This window comes from Scatophagus argus, chromosome 11 (assembly GCF_020382885.2).
Source record: "Scatophagus argus isolate fScaArg1 chromosome 11, fScaArg1.pri, whole genome shotgun sequence".
In the NCBI taxonomy this organism is placed as follows: Eukaryota; Metazoa; Chordata; class Actinopteri; family Scatophagidae; genus Scatophagus; species Scatophagus argus.
This window is the reverse complement of record NC_058503.1, coordinates 8936098-8960656: the sequence shown is the minus strand read 5'-3', so window position 1 is coordinate 8960656 and position 24559 is coordinate 8936098. Positions and strand designations below refer to the sequence as shown.

Here is a 24559-nt window from a genome sequence, read left to right as displayed (position 1 = left end):
CCATATTAACTTCAAAAGGTGATTACATGTTGGATGTTGTGTTCACAACTTGTGCCTGATCCTCCAGTGGCCTATAAAATCTGTTAATGCATTTTAATGGTTTTTCCCTTAAAACAGTCAAATAACAAAATGTTGACATTTTCCTCTAAAATCACACTGAGTAGAATAAGGTAATTGTAGTGTTTAAACTCTAAATCCTAAGATTGTTACAGTACATTCCCAAAGTGCCCAGATATCATACAGAGGACATGTCCTTGGTGTTCATAAAGGACAGGTTCACATTTTTTCATATCTTTGAGAACAACAGTTAGCTGCTTATGTACACTGAAACACTTTTGCCTTGTTGTAATCACTCCTCCTGTTCCTACCAGCCATTAAAAAGTCCCTTCCTAATGTGTTTCTATTGAATATGATGGGGGACAAAATTTGAGCTGAGAATGTTGTGGTTCGTAGTTGATGTCTTAACTCCTAAGCCACAAGAAGGAAATGGCAATGTTAAGCTTTATGAACTCCCTTTCAGAGTGCCACAGACATCCTGTTGCTCATCATCTAATACTCCAATGTCTTCCGTTCTAAGTTTCAAAACAGATAAATAAAAACATAATAAACAATGGAACTAACTGACTAATTCAACTTGTTTTACAAAGCATTATCATTGCTAAGTGCTATTTACAAAATCTCAATTAACAGAATTTGTTAACAATCAATATGGAAGGAAATTCCAAACAATGTGACATTAAAGCTTGTGAAACACTAGCTACACTGTTGTTTTGCTGGATGTGATATAAAATGTGTCCATCATCTCACCCACTGAAAACAAAAGAACTATTTACATGTATGATTATGGAAAAACTCATGCTTTATTCATCTTTCTTAAATGAACAATATACTTAGGCTACTTACATGATGTATCAACAATATATTCTAATTTTCACTACCTTCTGTAACACTGGACAGATGGGCTTGAACAGAAACATAAATATTGAACAGAGATACTTATTCTTAAGGCTTACTTTATCGTCCTGCTGTTGCCCTCTCTCTTCAGTGTCCTGTGTTCTCATCGCATTGCCATAACATACAGATATGTGCCATGCAATCCTAAGGGTCTGTAACTTCTTAATCTTAAAGTTCATTTAAATGCTGCTCAATAGTTGCTTTAGCATCATTAATATCTCAGAGGGATCATCTGATAAAAACAAAGCTCTTTTCTCAACAGTTAGAAAATTATCTTTTGAAAGCACAATCGTGGTTCTGTGGATAGGACTGACTAGGTCACACTTAGGATTTAAGACCCACTCCCAACTCAGATCAATCTGACACATGAACACCACAAACCAATACCAACTGTCTAAATTAAAGCACTGCTTTTCACTTAGTGAAAATGTATTTGTGAAACCAGCCCGAGGTGACGTGAAATGTGTTTAACATGCTTTCAATTAGGAACTCACAACTCCATGACTTGACAGATCGACCTAATAATTAAACCAAGAGCATCATCCATGATACCGAGGCATCCTGTTAGAGATCTTAGCATTTACTGTACATAAAAGATTCATCTTTTGCATTTATAAATTGAACATATTTATATTATTCTTCATATAGCTCTCTTTGTAAACTGTCCCAATAGATACAGTATGTACAGTAAAAACTGCAACAGTTCTGTCGGTGCTGGTGTAGTGAGCACTCGGTCTTAAAGTTAGAGCAAGACATGGGAACTTTGCACAGTCACTCAGAGCTTCATATAACAAAACAAAGCTGACAAGGACACATCTTAAAACACACAGTTTTCTCCTCTCCAGTCCCTTTAGAGTACACATAGCAGGTGAACCTCCTCTTAGTGCTATGTCCATCCCCACTTACAGGACTGTGGCCTGTCAGGTGGTGCTCCTCCTGGAGCCGAGCAGAGGGGTGTCCAGAATACGGAGCATCCAGCAGGAGAGAGATGGAGGTGAATCAGGCAATGTCCATATGACGCCTCAGTCTCATGAGGACAAAAATGTGGCCAGTTGTTCTCATAGTTTTTACTCAGCTCCCTGAAAGGTGGTTTCCTGACAGTTTCAAGTGCTTCTGTTTTCTTTCTGAAGTCTACAATTTTCACTTTTTTGTACAAGTCTTAAAAAAACTATGAAGTCACTGTAAAAGAAACAACGTTCTGGGTTTCCAGAGATGGAATTGTATTTAGAAAGTTTTACGTTTTGATCCTGTTACAATTGGTCGAGCAAATTCCACAAAATCATCTATAAGGACTGGCCATGCTCCTGAGGAAGAAACAACCGAGATATCATTAGTGTTGCAGTGGCTTAAATCACAAGGTCCATTTTCACAGCAGTACTCAGAAAGCAATTTGATCAGTGCTAAATCTTTTGTCTGAATGATGTTTGTTATTCCAAACCCACCTTCTTCATCGTAGTTTGACATGTCGTCTGCAATCATGTTTCCAAAATCCAACAATAGATTCCATGTGTCCTTTGGGATGGATCGTTTGTGGTGCTCCTGTAATTAACAAATGCTGGTAAACATATTGATATGTACATGATTTCCCGCATCTCTTTTTTTCCCTCTACATCTACAACCAGAAAGTGTAGACATTTTTGCCATTATATTTTTGCCACTCATGGTCCCTAGTGAACCATGAGTTAAGATCTGATCTGAGACCGGCATTCTTGGTCTCCTTTTTGGAAGCCTAAGTGAGTGGAACTCATTGGTTTCTTGTTTATATCGGGTATCATGAAGGTAGAGGTAAATGCTAGACAAAAAGACTGTCGCTGGATGGAACTAATAGCAGAAACACTGAAGTTGTCAACTGACATTGATAAAGAAATTGCCTTTCGGCTGGTCACATCATGGTCAATACTCACCAAAAGGAATCTATTCCAAAGATCAAGGAACTTAAATCGTCCTGACAGAACCAGATTCCAGTAGGCTACGGCCATCTCCAAGTCTGCACATAGACGAAGGGCAGAACACTTAATTCCCACAGTAACTTTGTAATTCAGCAACTTGTTGTTATTGTCAGTGTTCTTACCTAGACCCTTCTGTCCAGGATTTTTGGCAAAGTTAAAGGTGAACTGGTAGAAGTCCTTGAACTTCCCACTATCTTTGAGCTCCTGCTCTAATCTTGGCAAAAGGGCCTTCAGTTTCTCTGGGCTGTCGCACCTAGAAAAGTAGACAGTTTAAGCAATAAACAAACTGAATGCATGCAGACACCTTAACCAGTTGAAACACGACGGTCTACATGCTACATGATGACAAAATGGCTTTAGTTAACTTTGACATATGACCCTCAAAAAGTCAAAACATTGCAGCTCTCCCACTGAGTCATTCCACGAAGACACAGAATACTCAAGCTGTGGTTGAGTGGGTCTATATATAGACACCCTTCTCTCCCTGGAGTTACACCAAGAGAATCAACATGCAAAGATACTTCAAGACACAGTGTTTATGTCCCACTTTGGAGCATATCACGCGCTGCTGATGTCAACACTCACCCAAGCTCTGTCATTCCATCCAGAAACTCTTTCTTGGTGAACTCGCACTGAGTGGCAGCGCGAAACTTCCATGCAACAACCAGCACAGTGATGCTAGCTGGATCCAGCGAGAGGTCATCACAAAACTGTTGGATCCCATCAATACCAATTTTATTCTCATCCTGAGGATCTGTCAAGGAAAAAAAAAAAAAAAATATATATATATATATAAACCCTTACACTGACACTTTGCAAACAAGTAGTGTGCATAACCTTTCAATAACGCAATCCTTTCTGGAGCAACACTACCCTAGTAAATATTTTAAGTTATAACACAAAACACATGCTGTTATTTATCCCACTTACCTTTGTAGCGATTGTAGAGCTGCTCCAGCTTTTTCCGGTCTACTGATGTTTTCATGGATTCCTTACAGTAGAGATCTGGATTCTGAAAGTAATTGTCAGTAGCAACTTCTAATTTCCAGTCATTCTGTGTGAGGCAGTACACAGCCGTCTTCTCCCCAGCCTGTGTAAAGGACATGAACTGCCGTACCTTGTCCCTCTGCGAAGACTTCAGCTTATGCTGTGTAAGTACAGGACAGGGGCTGTCAGACACCGGTGTGATCAGACCAGGGAGTAGAGACAACAACATGCACACACAGAGCGAAACACAGACAAAAACACACAGCGAGACACACACATCTACAGGCATCCAGGCAGCAATGAAGACAACTGAAAAGACTGGGAGACACTCACAAACACTCTGACATGTGCTGCAAAATGTTAGTCTGTCACACTGACAAACACACGTTACAGGTGGTGATAATTATGTCCTGTCCAACAGCAACACAGGCTTTACTGAAGGGGGACGTTGTGGATTTCCAAAGCACATGCTGTACCCTGGGGGGCCCCCTCAGATAACTACATTCATAGATGTAACATGAGTAGGGAAATGGGATGCCATCACTGGGACCTCGAGGTGCAACAAGTCTGGAGTGTAATACAAACACCCTGCCAGTTATACTTGGCAATATTAAAAAGATTCTAATTTAAAAGTATTAATAATACTGTTAGAATACTTTATACATGTGTGAAGATATTTTGCAGTACAGAAATGTGCACATCTATGAGGTAAGTGCAGAGTTTTTTAAGAAATCACTTATAATTACAAGCGTGAAATGGCACTGAGTGTACATTTCAAACGGCTACAGCCAGACAGCCAAATTCAGAACGTCATTAAACTATTCAGCAATTAATGATACTGCTTGCTCTGGTTATACTGAGCTGTAGCTATAGCCAACCTTAGCTAAGTTAGTCCAGTTAGCCCTATAGCTGACGGGACTCTGCCTGGGCATTGACCTGGAATCATGGAGGGAGTCACAGTGGAATATAGGACTATCACCTCTAGTGGTGCAAAGTGGCATTACGAAACAAGACAGGCTGGGGCTAGCTGGGGCTAACATGCCAACTTTACAAGATACCTCTGCAACAAAATGCACAGATGTCTTTTCTAACATTGGTGTTGTCATTTCTTCCCATTCTGCTGTTAATGTTAGTTCATTTTTTGACCGTATTAAACTAAAATTCTAGCCATATCTTACAAGCTGCCCTTTTAAAATCCAACAATAAACACTTTAAGTCATTGTCATATTCTAAACCAAATTCAGGCAAATCTACTTATTTGACAGAAATAATCAGTAAGAATTTAGATAGACAATTATTACATTTTTAAAGATAACTTTCAGAATCTGTGAGTTTTGGATTGACTGGCAAAACAATACACATGAAGCTTTTCTGAGCCTTGGGGTAAGGGAAACTATGATGCACATTTTGTAGAGCAAATCCTTAACTGAGTAACAAAGTATATTAATTGATAATGAAACTTCTTATCTTATATTCCAGCCCTAATCAATATTACCCTGAAATAGCTGCCCAGCTCTATCGACAATTACCATGCCATCTCCTCACACCAGCTGCAGCATATGTGCACTTCACTGAAGATCAGCATTTCCTGAAACCGGAGACTCAAACTCTGAGTTCGCCGAGCTGCTAATCACTTCACCAACCGCTACTGATTGCTGTTAATAACGACAACGTGAAGTCAAACGTCCGTAGTGGCTGCAGTTCAGACAGCAATGACTATTGTCAGACCAGAAGGGTAACGTTGGGTTAGCATTATGTACATACCACCAGCTAGTAACTTAAACTGGCTAACGTTAGCTAAGCTAGCCAGAATGTCTGACTGACATCAACGATTAAGATGGTATCAAAGGAATAGACAGTTATGGTTACGAATACTGCAGGATTTCAATAAAACGACCCCGTGTGTGTGTGAGTGTTTCAGGTCCAACGGCTGACCTGCTCACAGTCGAAGTTGCCAGACTGCCAAAAAGGGACGTGTAGCTAGCTAGCTGCTCTCAAAATATCAACTGACCTTCCCTGTAATAGCAGCGAACACAAGTAACTGATAATTGTTGGCTTGCCAAAACGCGACACAGCATGCACTTGAATAATACGACGATAGTATTGAATGTACGACTAAATGGCACCAGGGCCAATACCTGGGATTGTGTTTATTTTGGTTACCTACCATTTTCACACCCGCTGTTTGACCAGTTTGGGAACCCGACTGTCGCTCATTCTGCGCTTGCGCGGAAGTAGTCAGTCAACAGTATGTTTCAGTAGAAAGATGAGCTTGACAGTAACTGCTCTGTTATTTGTCTTAACTACAGTGCTGGAGGAGGCCATTCAGATCCTTTACCTGAGAAAAAGTACTACTACAACACTGTAAAATTACTCGGTTACAAGTAAAAGTCCTGCATAAAGTATGTAAGTATAACCAGGAAAAATGTATAAAAAAAATTAAGGTTAAAAAATGAAGGAAAGGACATGTTTTACTTATGTACTATACACCACAGCAAAACTCACCAAACTGTAAACAACACTGTTAAAAATAAAGTTAACCCCACCCTTCACCACCTACTGTACTACTGCAGACACTCTTAGACCAACCGTCCCACAACAAACACCACACTGCATCTGCATCTGTAATGAGCAGTCACTCTTAATATACACAGACGGAAAATATATGTCCAATTGTGTTCTATGCTACAGTACAAGTTTTCTTTTTTCAAATGAGTATAGAATTCAAATGTTGTGTACAATCCATACAAAGAGAAGTGAGGTATAAAAAATGATATCTTTTCTTCTTCTATTCTGAATTATTATATTCATAAACCTTGCACAACATGCTTTGGTAATAAGTGACATGCCAATAAAGAACATTTGAATTTGAGAGAGAGATGTGTAATGCAGCTCCAGCCAAGTAGCACAGAAAGGTGATGTTTCTCTCTCTGTCAAAGCATTGTTATCGCAAAGATCTGTCTTTACTTTGTTTTCACTATTGTGTGATATTTAAGGAATCTGAATCCTCATAATACACAAGAATAAGAAACCCACAACCCTTACAAGAAAAATAAAATATTGCTTTCTGTCTGCCTGACTCAGGCTAATCTGAGCTGTATTTTGTGAACACGAATACACCCCTCAACAAGTGTGAATAACACAGCACTGCTGCTGATAGAATATCTGAGGACGTCAGCCTTCCTTTTCTTGTTATACAATGAAAAAAGCCTGACTGAATGACACACTTTGGAATAAATGACATGCTGCCTGTAATTTACAGTTATGGAGGGGGAAGACTCCTATCTGACACAGCATTTTGTTCTCAGTTATACTGATTGGTGTTTCTAATATTTAGTCTAACTCCAGTGATTTAAATAAGGAGGACAAAATAGTAGAAACACCCACACAACCTAACACAGCTCAACAGCCCCACTTACTACATCCCTCAAAATTATTATCGTAAATCAATACCTTTCTAACATAATTTCAACAAAAACTGAACAATATGAAGTGGAATTTATTGTGTGCTGTTGGACTGGCAATTCAGTGTATTTGTTGGGTTCATTTTAGCTTTTACTCTTCAGACCTTCTTGGATTCTGTCGTTATCAGATTCAGTTGAGATGGATGGCAGTTCATACAACATCAGATTGCATCTTAGATATCTCTACTTACCATGTGCGACTGAATTTTGCCTCCCAACTCATATTTGATGTTGTTTGTAGTAAACAGTGAGGGCTGCCATTGAAAAAATAATATACAGTATTTTGCACCCTGCCATATAGCCAAAGCTGTAGCCAGGTTCTGAAAAATGCTTAGGTCATGAATTCTGTTTCATCAAGCCCATGCTTCAGCTTCTCAGAAAAGTTTGACTAGACATCAAAAGAAATACATTATCTAAATTATTGTTCCCTTTAGGAAAAATAGGTGGAGCAGATGATCCATGAATTGCAGGGTTAGTGGTTTCTATTTTGTTTTAATTTAATGAAAGAATGATACACTTTCTTCATATCTTGACTAAAATATGAGTGACAAGAGCCCCACGACCCAAAATATGTAATCTCTATCTAAGTGTAGACTCTGAACTCCTCCTGAGGTGATTACATCCCTCCCATATTTTCAGAGAAAAGACAGAAGACATGACCTTGAAGTCCTTTAAAGATAGCTTAGCTATATAGTTTCAAAAGACAAGTAAATGTGCTCTTTGCTGCAGATGCAGTCTTATCCCCTTACTCTGCATGGTTTCAAAGTTTTGTCATTCTATACACACACTACAAAACTGACAAGGTTGTTCTTCAGTGCAATTGGGAGCCAATTTGTGTTTAATATGCCGTCATCCCTAACCGACTTCTAATGTGGCTGAAGCAATGTGGCTAAAGCAATGAAACTGCAATGTGTTCTGAATATCCTTTGGGTGCAAGCTAACCTTCCTAGAGCACCCAGGTTAGTTAGAAGTACAGAAGTAAAACTTATCCTTATACTCCTGAGCGGTAGATGGCAGTATATGTAGGCCATCTTTGAAGCTGGTTGGTTTCCACCAATCCGAAGTGATGCAGAGGGTGGGCATGAACTACTTTGACTGCTTTGCTTTCGTCTCATCGATGCTGTCCAATCAGGCACCGCTATTGCGAGACACCGCCAAGATCAGATTGTGAGACGCGCTGCTGTAGCAAGGCTAGCAGGGAGTGGATAGAAAAGGCTAACAAACGGCTTTGCTAACTTGTGAAGTGCACCGGTAAGCTATGTTTATCGACTTTGGCTCGCTACCCAGTTACCGCAAAATGAAGTTTTTAATGTTAGATATCTGCTTTACTAGTTATTGTGTTTTTAAATGCCTTGAAAATATACTACCAACAGATATAAAGCCAACCATGTCAAATTTGCAGCTAATTTTGTCAGTGTTGCGGATGACAGCTGTGGACTAGCTTGTCCGCAAGCTCCTAGCTATCGTATCGCCAATTGGCTAACAAAGCGCCGATGGTCCTGGCTTTTTAGCCGTAAACGCGATTTAGCTCGTTGCTAAAATCCTCAGTGGACATTGCTAACTAGCAAAGTCCTAGTCGTTGCTGTAATATAAACGTTTAATATAAGTTGTGTTATGAGAAGTTGCTAACTTAACACGCGTAACAAACGATAACCGTTAACTTAAGGGTCCACGGTATTTCATGGAACAGCAGACATTAATACAGCTGCTATTAAACGATCCGTTTTTTTCTGAGGTTTTGACGAACTATTTTGTCCAGAAACGACATTGACACTGAACTCAAATATATTCAATATGTATGTTCACCGGATGATCAAATCTAATTTAGCCAAAAGGTAGTAATCGTAAGGTCGATGTTTAATTCAATCTAAAATAATAGGGCTAGTTCGGTATGTGGTTGAATACATTACACAATGTAAAATGTGCAAGGGCGACATCATCACTGTATGTTTGTTGACTGATAGATACTTCACAATGAGATCAATGATTGTCAGTAAACTACAGTTGAACACTAATAATCGACTTACCTTTAAGTAACTGGTATGTCAGAAGCTGTGAAATATTTCGGGTGTGACTTTTAAATGTACCATTACAATCACATTGTGAATAAAGCAAATACTGTTTTTATTTAAATGTCAACGGAATCTGGTTCCTAGCCAGTGCTTCATGTTTCTTTAGCTGAGAAAGATCACTTTTTGTACAGCTTAAGTACTCGACCGACAGGCAAATCCTGGCCTTGTCTATTGTGTAATGACAAAAAACAGAAACTTAAAGAGAAAAAAAATAAACAGAAGTTAAACACTCAACACTATTAAAATATCTCACCACTTTAATTAACTATAGAATTATTGAAAACTACTTCGACATTGCTCAGTTTGTTTCCTGTTTGGTAGGGATTTAGACCTCCTCTTCCTCCATTCTCAAATGCCAACAACAACAGCCGTCGAAGAAACAGGAGAGTGCACTCGTAAGTGCACAGAATGACTACATTATCTTCATTCATCGTGCGAAATGCTTACACATTTCTTAAATGTTAACCCATACTCAATTTCGTTTGGAAGGTGCAGCACGGAAGCAATAATCGCTAAATTTTAATTTGAATTCTTTCAAAACGTGCATAAGCTAACTGCTAGCTAGCGCCAGCAAGTTGAATCTAATGCTAACTGTTAGCAGTTACAGTTAGCTGCATTCAACAAAAGATTGTTCATTGCTGTCGTCGTGTGTCATGGATGCTGTTACGAGCGCATGCACTAGTAATACCTGTAACTTCATAGTGCTATCACTTAAGACAAATGAATAGTTTTGCGCCAGTGTGGTAAAGTTAGCATGACCTGTAGCAGAAGTTCGGCGATGCCTCTCCTCCGGACATGCTCGGTACCTGAAGTAGGCCTTATGCACACTTCGCATCGTAAAAGTTGTGAGCATCAGAGAGTGGTTCATTATGTCTTTCTGCATACACGGTGCTTTCAGAAATGTCTCTTGGATCGAGATTGGTCGAAAATCTAAACATTTTCCACCAATTTTTGTCTTGTAAGAAGAATATTACATCACTCAAGCTAACGTGAGTGATGTAGCTTTGTACAGTGTGCTGCCAGCAGGCAGTTCCAATGGGCCTTAAAATAAGAGCAGTTTAATTTAAACCCAAAACAAAGTAAAATATTCAGGCCCTGGAAATATCTTGAATATTTATTATTTGGGTCACATTAGAAACATGCTACTGTCACCTAATAGTTTGTCTTCTTTCTGTTTTCAGGGATCTGAACAGTGACAAATAGAAGAACATTTTTCTTTTTAGCCCGAAGTTTCACTCCGGTCCTTTGGGATCATGGCTAAAGATGTAAGTTACTAAGTTATCTGCATGCTTTTTGTAGAAAACAGTCATTCAGTTGAGGTACCACTCTTTTGGCACTAGCTGATGGCACATGAAGGTGTAGAGGTTAAGTTGTCGTAATTTGTGTGTGACGTCGCCCACAGCCTCATGTTATTTCCTCTGTATTCTAGTTTAACTGGACTCATTTTGTACTTTAAATGTTGTGATTGTGGAGTGTATTAAGTTTGTGTCTTCGCAGGCTGGTCTGATTGAAACAAATGGAGAGCTGAAGGTTTTCATCGATCAGAATCTGAGCCCTAGCAAAGGTATAAACAATTGCACACAGTGCGCAGTATTTCCTTTACATTACAGACAGTCTAATTTCATTTATTGCATGTCTCACAAAGGAAACACTGCTTCTTCTGGTGTAGGCTAATGTGCTCGTACTTGGACAATAGGGGGCAATGGAGTATCAATCAAGAGCTACTGGTTACATTACTGGTCTCCTCATGTCCTCTATTAGGTGTCCTATCTTTGGTTACTGTCCAGCCTACAGCTGCCCCTGTGGCCAAACAGTTACTGCCCAAAACCCTTGGACCATCCAATGTGAACATTGCAGCACATGTGCAACATGTACCACACATGGTGAGTGAAGCTTCACACAACTAACATGCTGTATAGTTAAATAATTTGAGTCTTTTGTGCTTTCTTAACCACATTTTTAGGAGAGTTTAGAACCTTCAATAGATGTAAAAAGCTCAGCTTTCTAACATGTCAGTAACCTGAAGACTCATTTGTGAATAACTATGCTTGCTTGGTTTCTGTGCTGTGTCTTACTGTTGTGTAAGCCCCTCCTTTATCATTGTGAGGTGACCGGGCGGAGGGTAGGTGGAGACAGTTGATCCTAAGCTTATCAACTCTACAGTCAGCAGGATTACACCCATCATCTCATTATATACGGGGAATGTATACATAACGGAAATCAGCTTAGATATCACCTTAGTGAAGGAATAGATCACCTATCTCCTAGACTCCTCACATTATTATTATTATTATTATTGTTGTTATTATTAGAGTACATTTTACATTTTAAATAATTATTTTATCGATCACCAGCCATGTTCATAACCGATAATTTATTAATTCAGTAAGATGCCTGAAATACTAATATGTGTTGTCATCCATTAAAACTTAATTTAAGCATTAAACAACAGCATTTGAAGCATGAATTTGTGTCTAATGAGAGGAGATTTAATGAGTCACTAATGAAATGTTTGTTTTCAAAAGCTGCCTTTTCTGCTCCACCTGTACATTCAACAAATGTTCAAAGGTCTAAGTAATTCTAATTGAGGGTAATTGCATATAGTTTTGCTGTAGCCTACAACTCCAGCTCTATACCAGTGCCTCAGTCAAGGGCACTGACAGAAGAACTGAACTAAAATACATATTTTTGATGGGGATGTGACACACTCAAGCACAAGGAGAACATGCAAACTCCACACAGAAAACACTCTGCCCCACCTGAGTGCTAACCACTGACCCTGCAGAACTACCACAATTAGGACTGTGCATTTAGTCCCCAGTCACTTACACTGAAAGTGCATTAGGAGGGAATCTTTCATTGGCCAGTATTATCAGGAGAAAAGTGCAAAACCTGTTTCAGTGTGCATACGGGCAGCTGATTGTTGTTTTGAGAGTTGAGAAATTCTGAACCAGTTCTTTAATTATTTTTCTTACTTTTCTCTCTCCTTTTTAGGTGATTGGAACACCACAGAGGCCTACGGTATCCAATACCATTTTGGTAAACAGTCCACACACACCCAGTTCCCAGTTCCTCACTCAGAGTCAACCGTCCGACGCCTCTCCTTGGTCATCAGGGTAAAGGTCCTTTACTTTATAAGTTTAGAACATCATTGTAGATCTCTGTGGAGATTAAATTATGTTTTTAGCATGTATCAAATACATTATTTTATATCAAAAGAAGATCAGTACAGTAAGTTTAAGACACTAATCAAAGCATTTGGTGTGAAAATTGAGCAATGTGTGGAATCTGTTCTGTCTGCAGAAAACGTGGCAAGAAAGGGGAAAAAAATGGAAAGGGCTTGAGACATTTCTCCATGAAAGTGTGTGAGAAAGTGCAGAAGAAAGGAGTAACTACCTACAATGAAGTTGCAGATGAACTGGTTGCAGAATTCAGCTCTTCAGACAACCACATGTCACCCAATGACGCGGTGAGTGCTGCCGCTGCATGACCTTTTCTCAGAACGATTAAAACTTGTGAAACAACTAATAAGTACATATAGTGTAGTGCTAGATTTAAGAATGATCTTTAAACAGCTTTTGTTTATGTTTTGTGTTATATATTACGCTTTCTTGTTTTTTTTTTAATTTTAGCATGTATATGACCAGAAGAACATTCGTCGGCGTGTGTATGATGCACTTAATGTGCTCATGGCCATGAACATTATCTCTAAAGAGAAGAAAGAAATCAAATGGATTGGTCTTCCCACCAACTCAGCACAAGAGTGCCAAAACCTAGAGGTAGAAACATACAGTGAAGACCATTCTGTTGGACATACCATCTTTTTAACCTTTCTTAGAATTATTAATCATCATTCCTTTATTTCAACTGTAGGTGGAGAGACAAAGGCGGCTGGAGAGGATTAAGCAGAAACAATCACAGCTCCAGGAGCTCATACTGCAGGTGGGAAGGAGTGCTTGTGTTCAGGGGGTTTTTTCATGTAGCTGCAGTAGCTATAATGTTGGTTATGCTCAAAATGATTTTCATTGTGGACGACATCAAACAAGTTAAAAAGAAAAAGGACTTTCAATTTCTGCTTTTCAGTAAAACTCATACCTTCTCAAGAAGAACATACACCTTGTTACCATTAATTTGCAATGCTGTTTGATACAACAATGCAGCCATAAAATCTACCTTAATGAACATAATAATGTTCAGTTTTGACTGATCCTGTCAGAAAGATATTAATTTAATTACGTGCTTATTGCTGAGGTCACAGTCAAAGGTTTTATTTTATTGCGCTACATTACATTGATGAGTCTCTAATTATTTGTCTAATGAATATACACTCAATGCATTATGAATGTAAATGAGATTTCTTGAGGTTTATATTGAATGCACGGCACAGCTTTATAATGTACATCTTCCTATCCGTCTATGGCTGCTTCATCTTTCTTTTGCTCTCATCTTACAGCAAATAGCTTTTAAGAACCTGGTTCAACGTAACAGACAGACAGAGCAGCAGGCAAACAGACCTCCACCTCCTAACTCCATCATACACCTTCCCTTCATTATTGTCAACACCAGCAAGAAAACTGTCATCGACTGCAGCATCTCCAATGACAAGTATGTAATTGTGCCCGGCTTCATTTTCAGCACGTTTATTTGAGACGTTGTATTCCTTCGAGGCTCACGTTCTTAATTTGTATCGGAAGAACCGTACAGATATGTAGACTTGTGCAGTGACCTGATGATTTAACCTCTTTGTTGTAGACACACATTTAGCCTCCTTGAGAGGTTTGAATTAAAGCATTATTATCTCTGGCAATCCTGAGGTAGTCGGTGAATAGTCGGGGCAAATTATTACTTGCCCCATACACAAATGATAATTATTTTTAACAAATAATTTTCTAATTCTTGGCAAGTAAGCCTGAAGTTATTTAGAAATCTTGAGCTCCAGGCTATTGAGGTGGAGTGTGATATACATGGAGACAGTTTCTGAACAATATGACTCAGCATTTAAATATGTAGCTGTTTAGCAGCTGACTTTGAATGCGAGACCTTCCCACTGTCACCTAAACGTAAGGTAACAATACTAATATAGGATGAAAACATTCCCACCTTTTGATGTAAGCAAACTGTCGTTTTGGACTCTTTCGATTTTAAAAGGTAGCTACAGATGGTACATAAACACCCCACTAACATGCAATGAACTTTATTACCTTATCTGCAACAATAAAGTTAGCTTTTATGGTCATATGCTTTTGATGGTAAACACTCACATTAAAACAGCAGTAATATTTGGGCCCTATGACTTTAATGCACTGCAATAATCAGCAAGAACTTCACTATAGTGCTGAATGCTATGACATTTTGATCCTTGCCATGATAACTGTGGTTCAAATCAGCGTTATTATTATTTTTATTTGAGTGAAAAACAGTGAATCAACAAACTGAAAACAGTTTGTTGATTTTCACAGCCTTGTCTTTAATGGGACACAAGTGAGGAGACAGTGTTTTTTTTTTTTGTTTTTTTATATAAGCATATCTTCATAACACAGCAATACATGACTAGGGAGGCTGTAATAATAATAATAATAATACATTTTATTTATAAAAGAACCACACAGTAAAATACAATAAAATGCAATAAAACAAATAAAAGACATAAACATGAGCAGTGGTACTAGATGAGAGTAAAAAACAAGACCTTATATTTATCTTATTTAACGCTTTCAGGCTTCAGAAATGTCAGGGAAACCCGCAAAGTCTGGAGAAATAATGAGTTAATAATTTTCTCTTAGCCAGCTGAAGGTGGATCACTTTAAAATTTTCTATTGTGGGGCCATCCGTCAGCTGTTACTTAAGAAGCAAAACTGTAGCAAGTGTTTCATGATTTCCACCATCCTGCATTGCACTGCTTTCCTAAAACAAGCGGGATGTTTTCTAATTACAATTACACTCCACACTGGTTATTAACCCTTTCCCATGTCTCCGTCCTGTTTCTCATCTACAGGTTCGAGTATTTGTTCAATTTTGACAGCATGTTTGAGATCCATGATGACATTGAGGTGCTGAAACGTATGGGCATGGCCTGTGGTTTGGAGGTGGGAAAGTGTTCTCCAGAGGATCTGAAGGTTGCACGGAGCCTGGTGCCCAAAGCTCTGGAACCCTACGTTATAGGTCAGTGCCACAGCTTGTAGTGTATCACTTCCTCTTTTTGAGATATTAGAAGCTCATAAACTACCGTTAATGTAAATTAAAATCGTTTTTCATTTTCTACTTCACATGAAAATCCTTCACTTCACACAAAATAATTTTATTGCAAAGCAGCTGCAGGAAGTTCAGCCTTAGAGGGTACTAGAACAAGTGTTTCTTAAAGTGGTCTAGGATGTTATTCAGAGCGTTTTTGGCCAGCATATCAGTTTAAATGTGTGTTGTAGTTGCTGGGATAGTACCCTTTTTAGGAGATGGAAAATATTTGTTTCCTGATTGTTTTAACTAATTTCTGCCTCACTAATTTTGAGATATACAAACCTGTTCCGTATAATTGATGCCGTGTTACCTTTTTTTTTTTTTCAACGATTTCCCCAGCTGTTTCTCAGCTCTGTGTGGATTAAGAGAAGCAGTTGCCCTTTTCCATACATGTGTTGTCTTGGTTTGACTGGTCACCTCAGTCCCATGCAGCAGGGCTTTGCATCTCCTTTTCAGCTTAGCTACCCGCTCAAAAGTGTGTGTACTGACTTGATACCGTGGCTTGCGGTCAAAGGAGTGACTGTATAACATGGTGGATAATCATTTCCTGTAAACGTTTCACAATAAAAGTGCCACGTTATTGTTGCTGTGAGTGTTTTTACACCTTACAGGATGGCAGGTAAAATCAGTTGTTGTAAATTGTAATGTGAATTTGCTCACATTCCCTTATTGAGATTGTTTTATTATTCAGCTCCACATTAAAGTCATATTTCTTTATGCGGACGTATTTTTTTTTGTTTGTTTTCCCCAGAGATGGCAAAGGGTCCCATCAGTAACGTCTACATCACTGGAGGGTCCTCAGCCAATGGAGCCCGTTATCCTGCAAGGTGAGAAGTCTAACTTGTAATTCAGCCTACAAATGCGATGGGAAACAAATATTTCACAATTAATTCCTAACATGTGATAAACTCCTCCTTTGCTTGTAGCGATGGTTGCACTGATGGCACCATGGCCTCCAGCTCAAATGACTCTCACTATAGTGGGTCTCGCGTCGAGACTCCAGTGTCTTATATGGGAGATGACGACGATGACGAGGAGTATGACGAGAATGACGATGAAGACTAACTTGTCTACGCCTCGCCACTCCGACAAGCACAGTTCTTCAAACCACCTTCACCGTGGGAACTTAGTCCCCTTTTTTGTGTGTGCTTCTTTGACCTTTTCCCCTGTTTCCCATGCCTGTATTTCTGTCTGGCTTTTCTCAGGGGTGTAGATGAATATTGAAAGAACAGAGGTGTGTATCGCACCCATCTTTTTTTCTGCTTCTGAAGCACCTGCACCACAGCTCTGAGGGTGGTGTTGTCCAAGGGAACTGTAGTCTGTGGCCTGGCCACCATGCTGAAGTCTCGTATGTCTAATCCACTTCTCGATAAGCCATCCCACTTTAAAAAAAAAAAAAAAAAAAGAAAGAAAGAAACCCCTCTGTAAAACCTGCTGTTGGAGAACGTAAAATGTACTTGTTTGGATAGTTATTCCTATTATTTTGCAATTACTTGTGGCAGACATGATGATGATCGGAATGTTCCAAGATGGCCAAAGTGTCTGCTTTAACATGCTGTGTTAGTGCAGCATCATGGATTCTGAATGGCCTGATACAGGTGCCATTACATCCCTGGATGGGGCTTCATCAGATGTGTCTATACTCTTTGTTTTGTGTTAAGGGCAATAATTTGAAATAGTTTCTTATCCCCCATTGTGTTGGGCTGGCTTCCTTCTGTTCTGTAGGCAGCTGCTTTCTGGATCTTGTTTCCTAGTTTTTGTTTTGTTTTTTTTTTGTATTCTGGAGTTGACGAATTCTCCATCACCGCCCTGTTAACGCCTTGGTAGTGTTTACACAATAATGGCACCAGCAAGGTAAAGACTTTTATAACCCAGGCTCCTAATAGGTAAATAAGCTTTTTTGTGAATTACGTATATGAATCCTACGATTGTAGCTTATAGTGTCCTTTAGAGGCCAGTGATAAAGATAGACCTTCAAAAATTATTGATGTTAAAAAAGGAAAAAAAAAGTGTGGTTGCATAGGTCTTTATGTATTCCCTTCAAAGATCTCCCTTTTAAAACTTAGCAACACATGTACTGACTCTTCCAAATACCTTTTCTGTAATCTAATATAAGTTTGCAAATTAAAAATATAGATTGTTTTAATAATTTTGCATCTATATTTCATGTGGGTTTTGTGCAGAAGCAAGAAGATCACGTATTAACTGGTGTCAGGCCTGATGTACTGAATGATCACATCACAGAAAATCTGTTTTTTATTTTATTTTTGCACGTCATGTACACCCAGGCTTTTTTTTTTTTTTTTTTGAGACTCACGGTTCTTTTAAAAAAAAAAAAAAAAAAGCCCAGGCGTTAAGACGGGTCCCTTAACTTGAGTGAGCTGAAGAAAGGTGGGTGAGAGGAAAAGCCACAGGAAAACTACATGCTAGACACCTGAGAGGATATCTATGAGGTGAGAACGATCAACTATTTGCATTTACTCACTACAGCATTGGTTCATGTATTATGCTGCCACAATTTAATGTATTTAATTACAATTTTAAGTGTTCTACGAGGGCAGCTGCTGACACTGTCCCTGCAGTAACCTCCCTCCTTTTTTTTAATAAGGTGTGCCCAAATGTTTTTGACATGGAGAACCAATAAGGGCCCAAATAAAGCACACGCTGCAGGCACTCCTTTCTCCCCTGCTCTAATTCTTTTGCACGTATTAAAGGGAAGTTTCACACTTTTAGTTTTCTCTTAAAGCAGATATGCCCATGTTTACATTCAAAGGATTATTGGCTGCTGTAGTCATTCCTCCTGTTCATGCTTCTTGGGGTGACTTCAGCGTAAGTGTTGGGGGACAAAATACACAGACCCTGTTTTGTATATGTGTGCTGAGGCTTAGTTAAACTTCTTTTCATTACAAAACTCTTTGTGCTTTCAGTGTTTTTAATGTATTTGAGAAATCTAAGTACCATCAAGTGTATTGTGGAAAGAATAACCTTTCTAATATATTGGTTTTATTTCCCACTCGGTCATAAACATAACTTAAGCTTTTGATTAGCATCTACATAGCGTACCACAGCTAATTATGTTCTTTTTTCCAGTTGATTTACTGATGTCACTCCAGCTGCATATGTTTGTCTGTGATGTTCTGTTCCAGCATGTGCTCGCACATGCTCGCTTTGTCTGGGGCATTAGGGTGTTAATGGATTACCAAAAGGTGTTGACTCAGGTGTGTGTGCAAATGAGGGTGGTACACAGAGTGTGCTGGGATCTAGTTGAGACACCAATCTCAAGTTCCCATTTCTCTGCCACTGTTCCGAGATCTGGCTCCCGTTTTCTCACCCTTGCGCCACCCTTTTGCTGCCTCATGCCTGCACATCACTAAGCAGCATTTACTCTGTTTTCTCTTTGCAATGTCTCCTCTTTGCTCTGCCTAACCGTCACCTACCCTCAGCATGGATATCGGAGGACTGACCACAGTGGTAGCAAATTCTGCTTACATCAATGCTCGTGGAAGCATCGATGGCTCTAATGCAGCAGCAGCTCGGGATAAGAAGTACCACTCTCGCCTCAAACTGCCCCACATCACTGTGTGTGAGGGCCTGAGGGAAACCCTGGATTTGGCCTTTGACTCAATCTGCGTGGAACAGCCTATCGGCAAGCGCCTCTTTAGGGAGTTCTTGGATGCAAATAAAGAGTATCATGGGGCTTGCCGTTTGTGGAAAGACATTGAGGACTATGACCTGGCGGAGGATTCTGACAGGGCAAAGAAAGCCTCAAAGATTGTCCAGCGATACATGGACCCCTCTGCCAAACACTTCTGCCCATTCCTGCCTGAGGACATCATAGCCAAGGTGAAGGAAAACCTGGAGGCTGTAGGCGATGATTTGTTTGCTGCAGCACTGACCACAACATTGGACTATCTGCGGGAAGCCCCCTACACTTTCTTCATGGAGAGCATGTATCTGAAGAGGTTCCTGCAGTGGAAATGGCTTGAGATGCAACCCATGGATGCAGACTGGTTCCTAGATTTCCGTGTGCTGGGGAAAGGTGGATTTGGGGAGGTGTCCGCCTGTCAGATGAAAGCCACAGGAAAACTGTATGCCTGTAAGAAACTCAACAAGAAGAGGCTGAAGAAGAGGAAAGGCTATGAGGTGAGAGAACTATTGTCGTTCTGACAATTTGCTCCTTTACTCGCCATGCTGTTGGTCTTTTGCAACAGACCAGCACAGTTGCATGTCTATCAGCCTTTTATTTTAATCACTATGTAGCTTCAGAATGGGGACAGTATATATACTCATCCTGTTTTTGTCAATGGTACTCAATAAAATCTCAGTTTACGTGCACCCAAACGACTACAGTACTGTTGCATTTCCTTTCATTACATTTCATGGAAAGGCAAAGCTCTTTATTTACGATGCACGCATGATTTGATTGATAAAGGCATTTTGCTGGCTTTATGTTCCAGGCCAAGTGCCCTGCAATGGTGCTAATCGTCTTTGTCCCTGCCTCTGTCTCGTTTGGCTTTAGCTTGCAGTATTAAACAACTGAGACAGGGATAGAGTGATTACTGGGAGCTTTAGTGGAAAGCTCTTCTGAATGGAACTTCTTGGAACAGTTATATCTTGCCCTTGACTTGTCTGAGGTCATTCTTTAAAATGTACTTGAACCTATTTCAAATGTCATGTCCTGTCGGGGGGGAAATATTAGTTTGATATTTTTCTCAATACCATTGTTTTTCAAAATTGTCTTTCCTAATGTTCTCCTGTAGGGGGCGATGGTGGAGAAGAGGATTCTTGAGAAGGTTCACAGTCGCTTTATTGTGTCGTTGGCATACGCCTTCCAGACAAAGGAAGAACTTTGTCTGGTCATGACCATCATGAATGGAGGAGACCTCAAGTAAAAAGAAACTCTTATTTTCCAAAGCGCAGACATGAACAGATAGGCTCACTGAGGAAGGAGAGAGCTCATGTCCATCATACATTTGTTGCTATGTTGCTGCTTATTTAAAGCCTATTCAAATTTGACAGACCTTATCACTATCTCCACTGGCAGCAAGTGTGCAGTTCAATAAAAAAAATGTGTGAGATTTTGTTATATTCTCAAAAGTGGGAATACATTTATCTATTGCCCAGATGTGCCATATTTCATCCCTAACTGATGGTTCCTAGAATGTGTTTACAGTGGGACAGATAAGATGTAGCACCAGTGTTGGAAAGGTTACTTTTGAAATGTAATAGGTTACACATTACTAGTTACCCTGTTAAAATGTACAAAATAATGTAACTATTTCAATTACTTCATCAAAATAATGTAACTTAATTACATGTGATTACTGTTTTATTATCCTAAAAATTGTTTTAAACTGGACAAAACTGTCAGATAAAATGGAGATTAAATGTAAATATGGAGGCTACTGAATGGGCACTGAGCAAAAAACTGGTCCAAATTCTGTCTTGAGTACAGTAATGGTAACATGGTAGGGCAGGAGGTAATTTGCAGTATTTTATGTGAGTGATTGCAGTTTACATTAACTTCCCTGTAGATGTCTGCTCTGGTTTGACGCTGATACTTAGATACTGACGTCATTTTCACCCCTGGTTAACTAACTTGACACTGTTCAGTAATGTTACTGCGCTTCTGTGATTACATAGGAAACATATTGTTGAATTCCCATCAGTGAAAAGTGTTCTTGTCCAATGAACACTTGCCTTACGTGTTTGGTTGGTCGCAGGCGTGGCACAGGTGGTCTAGAGCAATGTGCAATGATCACATCCATTTGATTGGCAGATGAGAGGTGGTACAAGTTTGAAGAAAACCAGTCAGAGACGATGCCCAGATGTCGAGACAGATTAGTAACTATGTTTAGTTACACATTTATTTTCTCAGTAACTGTTCATTTTGTAATTTCAATGTAAGTAGTTACTAAAGCGCTAGTAATCAGTCAATCACGGACTTTACAGAGCACACACACACACACACACACACCTATCTACACACAGAGCAATAAACAGAGGTGTTATAAACAAAACAAATCACTCAGTAAAACAGGAACCAAAGAAACGCCAGCCTAATTTACAATGAGGAAACACCACAGATAGGATAAAAAATGTTGATATTCACAACACTGAAATAAGACAAAGAAAGTGAGTATGTGGTGGAGACAGCATGTCTGTCATTTTCAGTATCACTGATCGTGGGAGTTCAGTTCAGTTCAGAGTCATTTGTTGAATATACACTCGACTGCAGATTTTATGCAAATTTTAACTGTTTTTCGGTTATTCTCAAGAGACATATGGCTACGTAATCATAATAACCCAGAATGGTTCCTCAAAAAATATCTGCCACTTGAAGTCATATTATCAAAAAATACTAAACAACTTTCAGTGAGATGTCTCATTAAAACAACCCCTAACAGATTTGATGTTTACAGAGAGCATAATGACCAGTACAGGACTGTAGTTTGTGTACTGAACATATTACATGTTAAACACATATAAGAACATGTTGGCAAGCTGCACAGTATATATGTAATACAATGCAAATGTGTGCACTTCTTATACGTGATGGAGCAAAAGCTCTTCAGTTCTCTCTTTCCTGAAGGTACCACATCTACCTGGTGGATGAGAACAACCCGGGGTTCAGTGAGCCCAGAGCCTGTTTCTACATCGCTCAGATCATCCAAGGCTTGGAGCACCTCCACCAGAAACGAATCATCTACAGAGATCTCAAACCAGAAAATGTGCTGCTAGATAATGATGGTAATTAGTTTTTAGTTTGACACTGGGGAAAAAGCCATTGCCCAGGTGTAATTAATAGCTAATGCAGATGTCTTTTCGTTACCAGGAAATGTGCGTATATCTGACCTGGGTCTTGCTGTGGAGCTAAAAGAAGGCAAAACATTGACTAAAGGATATGCCGGGACACCAGGTGGGTCTCATCCATATCTATAAAGTACTTTTGATGTGGAATTTCGCTGTTGCTTTTTTCACATGCTTAATGACTCTTATTTCTGTTCTTTGACTTCTTGCAGGGTACATGGCCCCAGAGATGCTGAAAGGAGACAAGTATGATTCTTCCGTTGACTACTTCACTCTGGGAGTCACGCTGTTTGAGTTCATGGCTGCTAAGAACCCATTCAGAAACAGAGGGGAAAAGGTTAGCCACTGTTTGTCAGGCCTATAGTTTTGTACCAAAATACTAACTTACGAGAAATAAATGAAAGGATGAGAAGTAAGTTGCTCACACATGATCAGCGGTAAAACCTCGCTGTGCTTATTGTGCCATTGTTGTCTATGAAGAGGGTGAAGGAGCGAAATGCAGCCAATGAGAGAACAGCGCTGTGTGGTGCAGTCGGATGTAGCACAGAAAAGAAATTGTAATTGTAAATTGTGATTTGTTTATGTAGAAGTAAGCGAAAATAAGCAAAGAGCAAATTTCTTATTGTTGCCGTGGCTTCAAGAATTTTTGTCTCCTGTTTAGGTTGATCGTGAGGAAATGAAAGAGCGCATGCTGACACGGGTGGTGGTTTATCCAGACAATTTCAGCGAGCACGCAAAGTCGCTTTGTGACGGGCTGCTTGCCAAAGAGGTTGATCAGAGGATGGGTTTTAAGAATGGATCCTGTGATGAGATCAGAGCTCACCCATTTTTCAGTGACATCAACTGGAGGAAACTGAATGCAGGTACTAGCTAATTGCTACACTTTCTTGTCTGGTTCGGAAGTGTGTGCATCTTCTATATGGTATGAATGTGTTCTTGGTCAACATAAAAAGCTAATTTCTCTTCTCTGGCTTCAATCTTCCTGCAGGTATTGTGCCTCCTCCTTTTGTCCCTGACCCTAAAGTGGTGTACGCTAAAAGTCTGGATGACGTTGGAGCTTTCTCCTCGGTGAAGGGAGTGACCTTGGAGGATCCTGACAAGTCCTTTTTTGATGAGTTTTCATCAGGCAACATTCCCATCCCTTGGCAAGAGGAGATGATCGAGATGGGCATTTATGGAGAGCTCAATGTTTGGGGTCCTGAAGGTAGCATCCCAGATGACCTCCGCAGGGAGTCCATACTGGAGCAGCCAAAGTCATCAACTTGCTGCGCATCATAGATTCACCTTGAAAACACATGAAGCACCCAGTGTACAGACTTGTAGTTCTTTAGGGCATGCAGCATGAAGACTCAGATACTCAGGACAGATGCAAGTCTCTTCTGAACTTTCTGATCTGATCTGAGTTAACATTTTAAATCTTTTATTGGTGAGATCAGGAGACGATAAGAACAGAATAGAGGTGAATTTTCGGGCTGGAATGGACTTAAGCTTAGATTTAAGAGAGATTTAAGAGAAAAAGTATTGACATTATATCCTTTGCCCCCACCCTCACAGTCTGTTTTTATCATCTTTGTCATCTCTTTGTTTGTTCACTCTCTTCTATTTTTGTGTGCATGTGTTAAATTGTTGTAATGCTTTCAATTTAAAATACATTTAAAAAGTCTCATTTTAAGCAAGGATTTAGTTATGTGGTATGTTTGGTGCTAAGTGAAACACTCACATGTTGAACATGTAAAATGTTGATATACCAGTATTGCATATGTGCTCCTATAGAGTGTATCCCATTTAATGGAAAGTTTTGTTTCTGAGTTTACTATCTCTTAGTTTTTACTATATAGACACACAAGGTTTCATGTTTTTTGAAAACATTTTCCTTTTGTTTTTATTTCATGGTTCATAATTGACTCTTTGCACAAATAGCCAAGAACAGAACACCTTTGATAAAGGTTTATGTATTATAGTCTAGTTGTTATGAGAAGAATTTAAATATAGAAAAATGTTAACACTAACAGCAAATCAGTTTATTTTTAAAAACAGCAAAGATGAAGTCAGAAATATCATATGTATGAAAACGCTCTGGCAAATAAAA

The 24559-nt window shown here is 39.4% G+C and overlaps 3 protein-coding genes across 7 annotated transcripts; 2 read left to right on the top strand and 1 right to left on the bottom strand.

The window, feature by feature from the left end:
• Positions 1 to 841: 841 nt before the first annotated feature.
• Positions 842 to 9578, bottom strand: dcun1d2a (DCN1, defective in cullin neddylation 1, domain containing 2a). Of its 4 annotated transcripts, none has more exons than XM_046403838.1 (7): positions 9382 to 9578; positions 3834 to 4050; positions 3489 to 3657; positions 3026 to 3156; positions 2859 to 2941; positions 2397 to 2493; positions 842 to 2258 (listed from the first exon to the last, which is right to left on the bottom strand). In XM_046403838.1, exons 2-7 carry the CDS (start codon positions 4006 to 4008, stop codon positions 2179 to 2181), a joined length of 735 nt encoding a protein of 244 aa, XP_046259794.1. In that variant the 5' UTR covers positions 4009 to 4050; positions 9382 to 9578; the 3' UTR covers positions 842 to 2178. The 4 variants fall into 4 exon arrangements, with proteins under 4 accessions (XP_046259794.1, XP_046259792.1, XP_046259795.1 ...); XM_046403836.1 differs by lacking the exon at positions 9382 to 9578 and adding an exon at positions 6058 to 6206; XM_046403839.1 differs by lacking the exon at positions 9382 to 9578 and adding an exon at positions 5826 to 6038.
• On the top strand, positions 8449 to 17809 carry tfdp1a (transcription factor Dp-1, a). 2 transcript variants are annotated; one of them, XM_046403831.1, is made up of 12 exons: positions 8449 to 8605; positions 10608 to 10691; positions 10924 to 10990; positions 11188 to 11309; positions 12421 to 12542; positions 12730 to 12895; positions 13059 to 13205; positions 13300 to 13368; positions 13880 to 14031; positions 15422 to 15588; positions 16412 to 16487; positions 16587 to 17809. In XM_046403831.1, the coding sequence occupies exons 2-12, from the start codon at positions 10680 to 10682 to the stop codon at positions 16723 to 16725; spliced, it is 1239 nt and encodes a 412-aa protein (XP_046259787.1). In that variant the 5' UTR covers positions 8449 to 8605; positions 10608 to 10679; the 3' UTR covers positions 16726 to 17809. The 2 variants fall into 2 exon arrangements, with proteins under 2 accessions (XP_046259787.1, XP_046259788.1); XM_046403832.1 differs by lacking the exon at positions 8449 to 8605 and adding an exon at positions 9718 to 9821.
• Positions 17810 to 17948: 139 nt separating this feature from the next.
• Positions 17949 to 23999, top strand: LOC124066945 (rhodopsin kinase GRK1-like). The gene is made up of 7 exons (XM_046403830.1): positions 17949 to 19803; positions 20421 to 20548; positions 22253 to 22410; positions 22496 to 22579; positions 22683 to 22807; positions 23132 to 23333; positions 23459 to 23999. Exons 1-7 carry the CDS (start codon positions 19105 to 19107, stop codon positions 23746 to 23748), a joined length of 1686 nt encoding a protein of 561 aa, XP_046259786.1. The 5' UTR covers positions 17949 to 19104; the 3' UTR covers positions 23749 to 23999.
• The last annotated feature ends 560 nt before the right edge of the window (positions 24000 to 24559 follow it).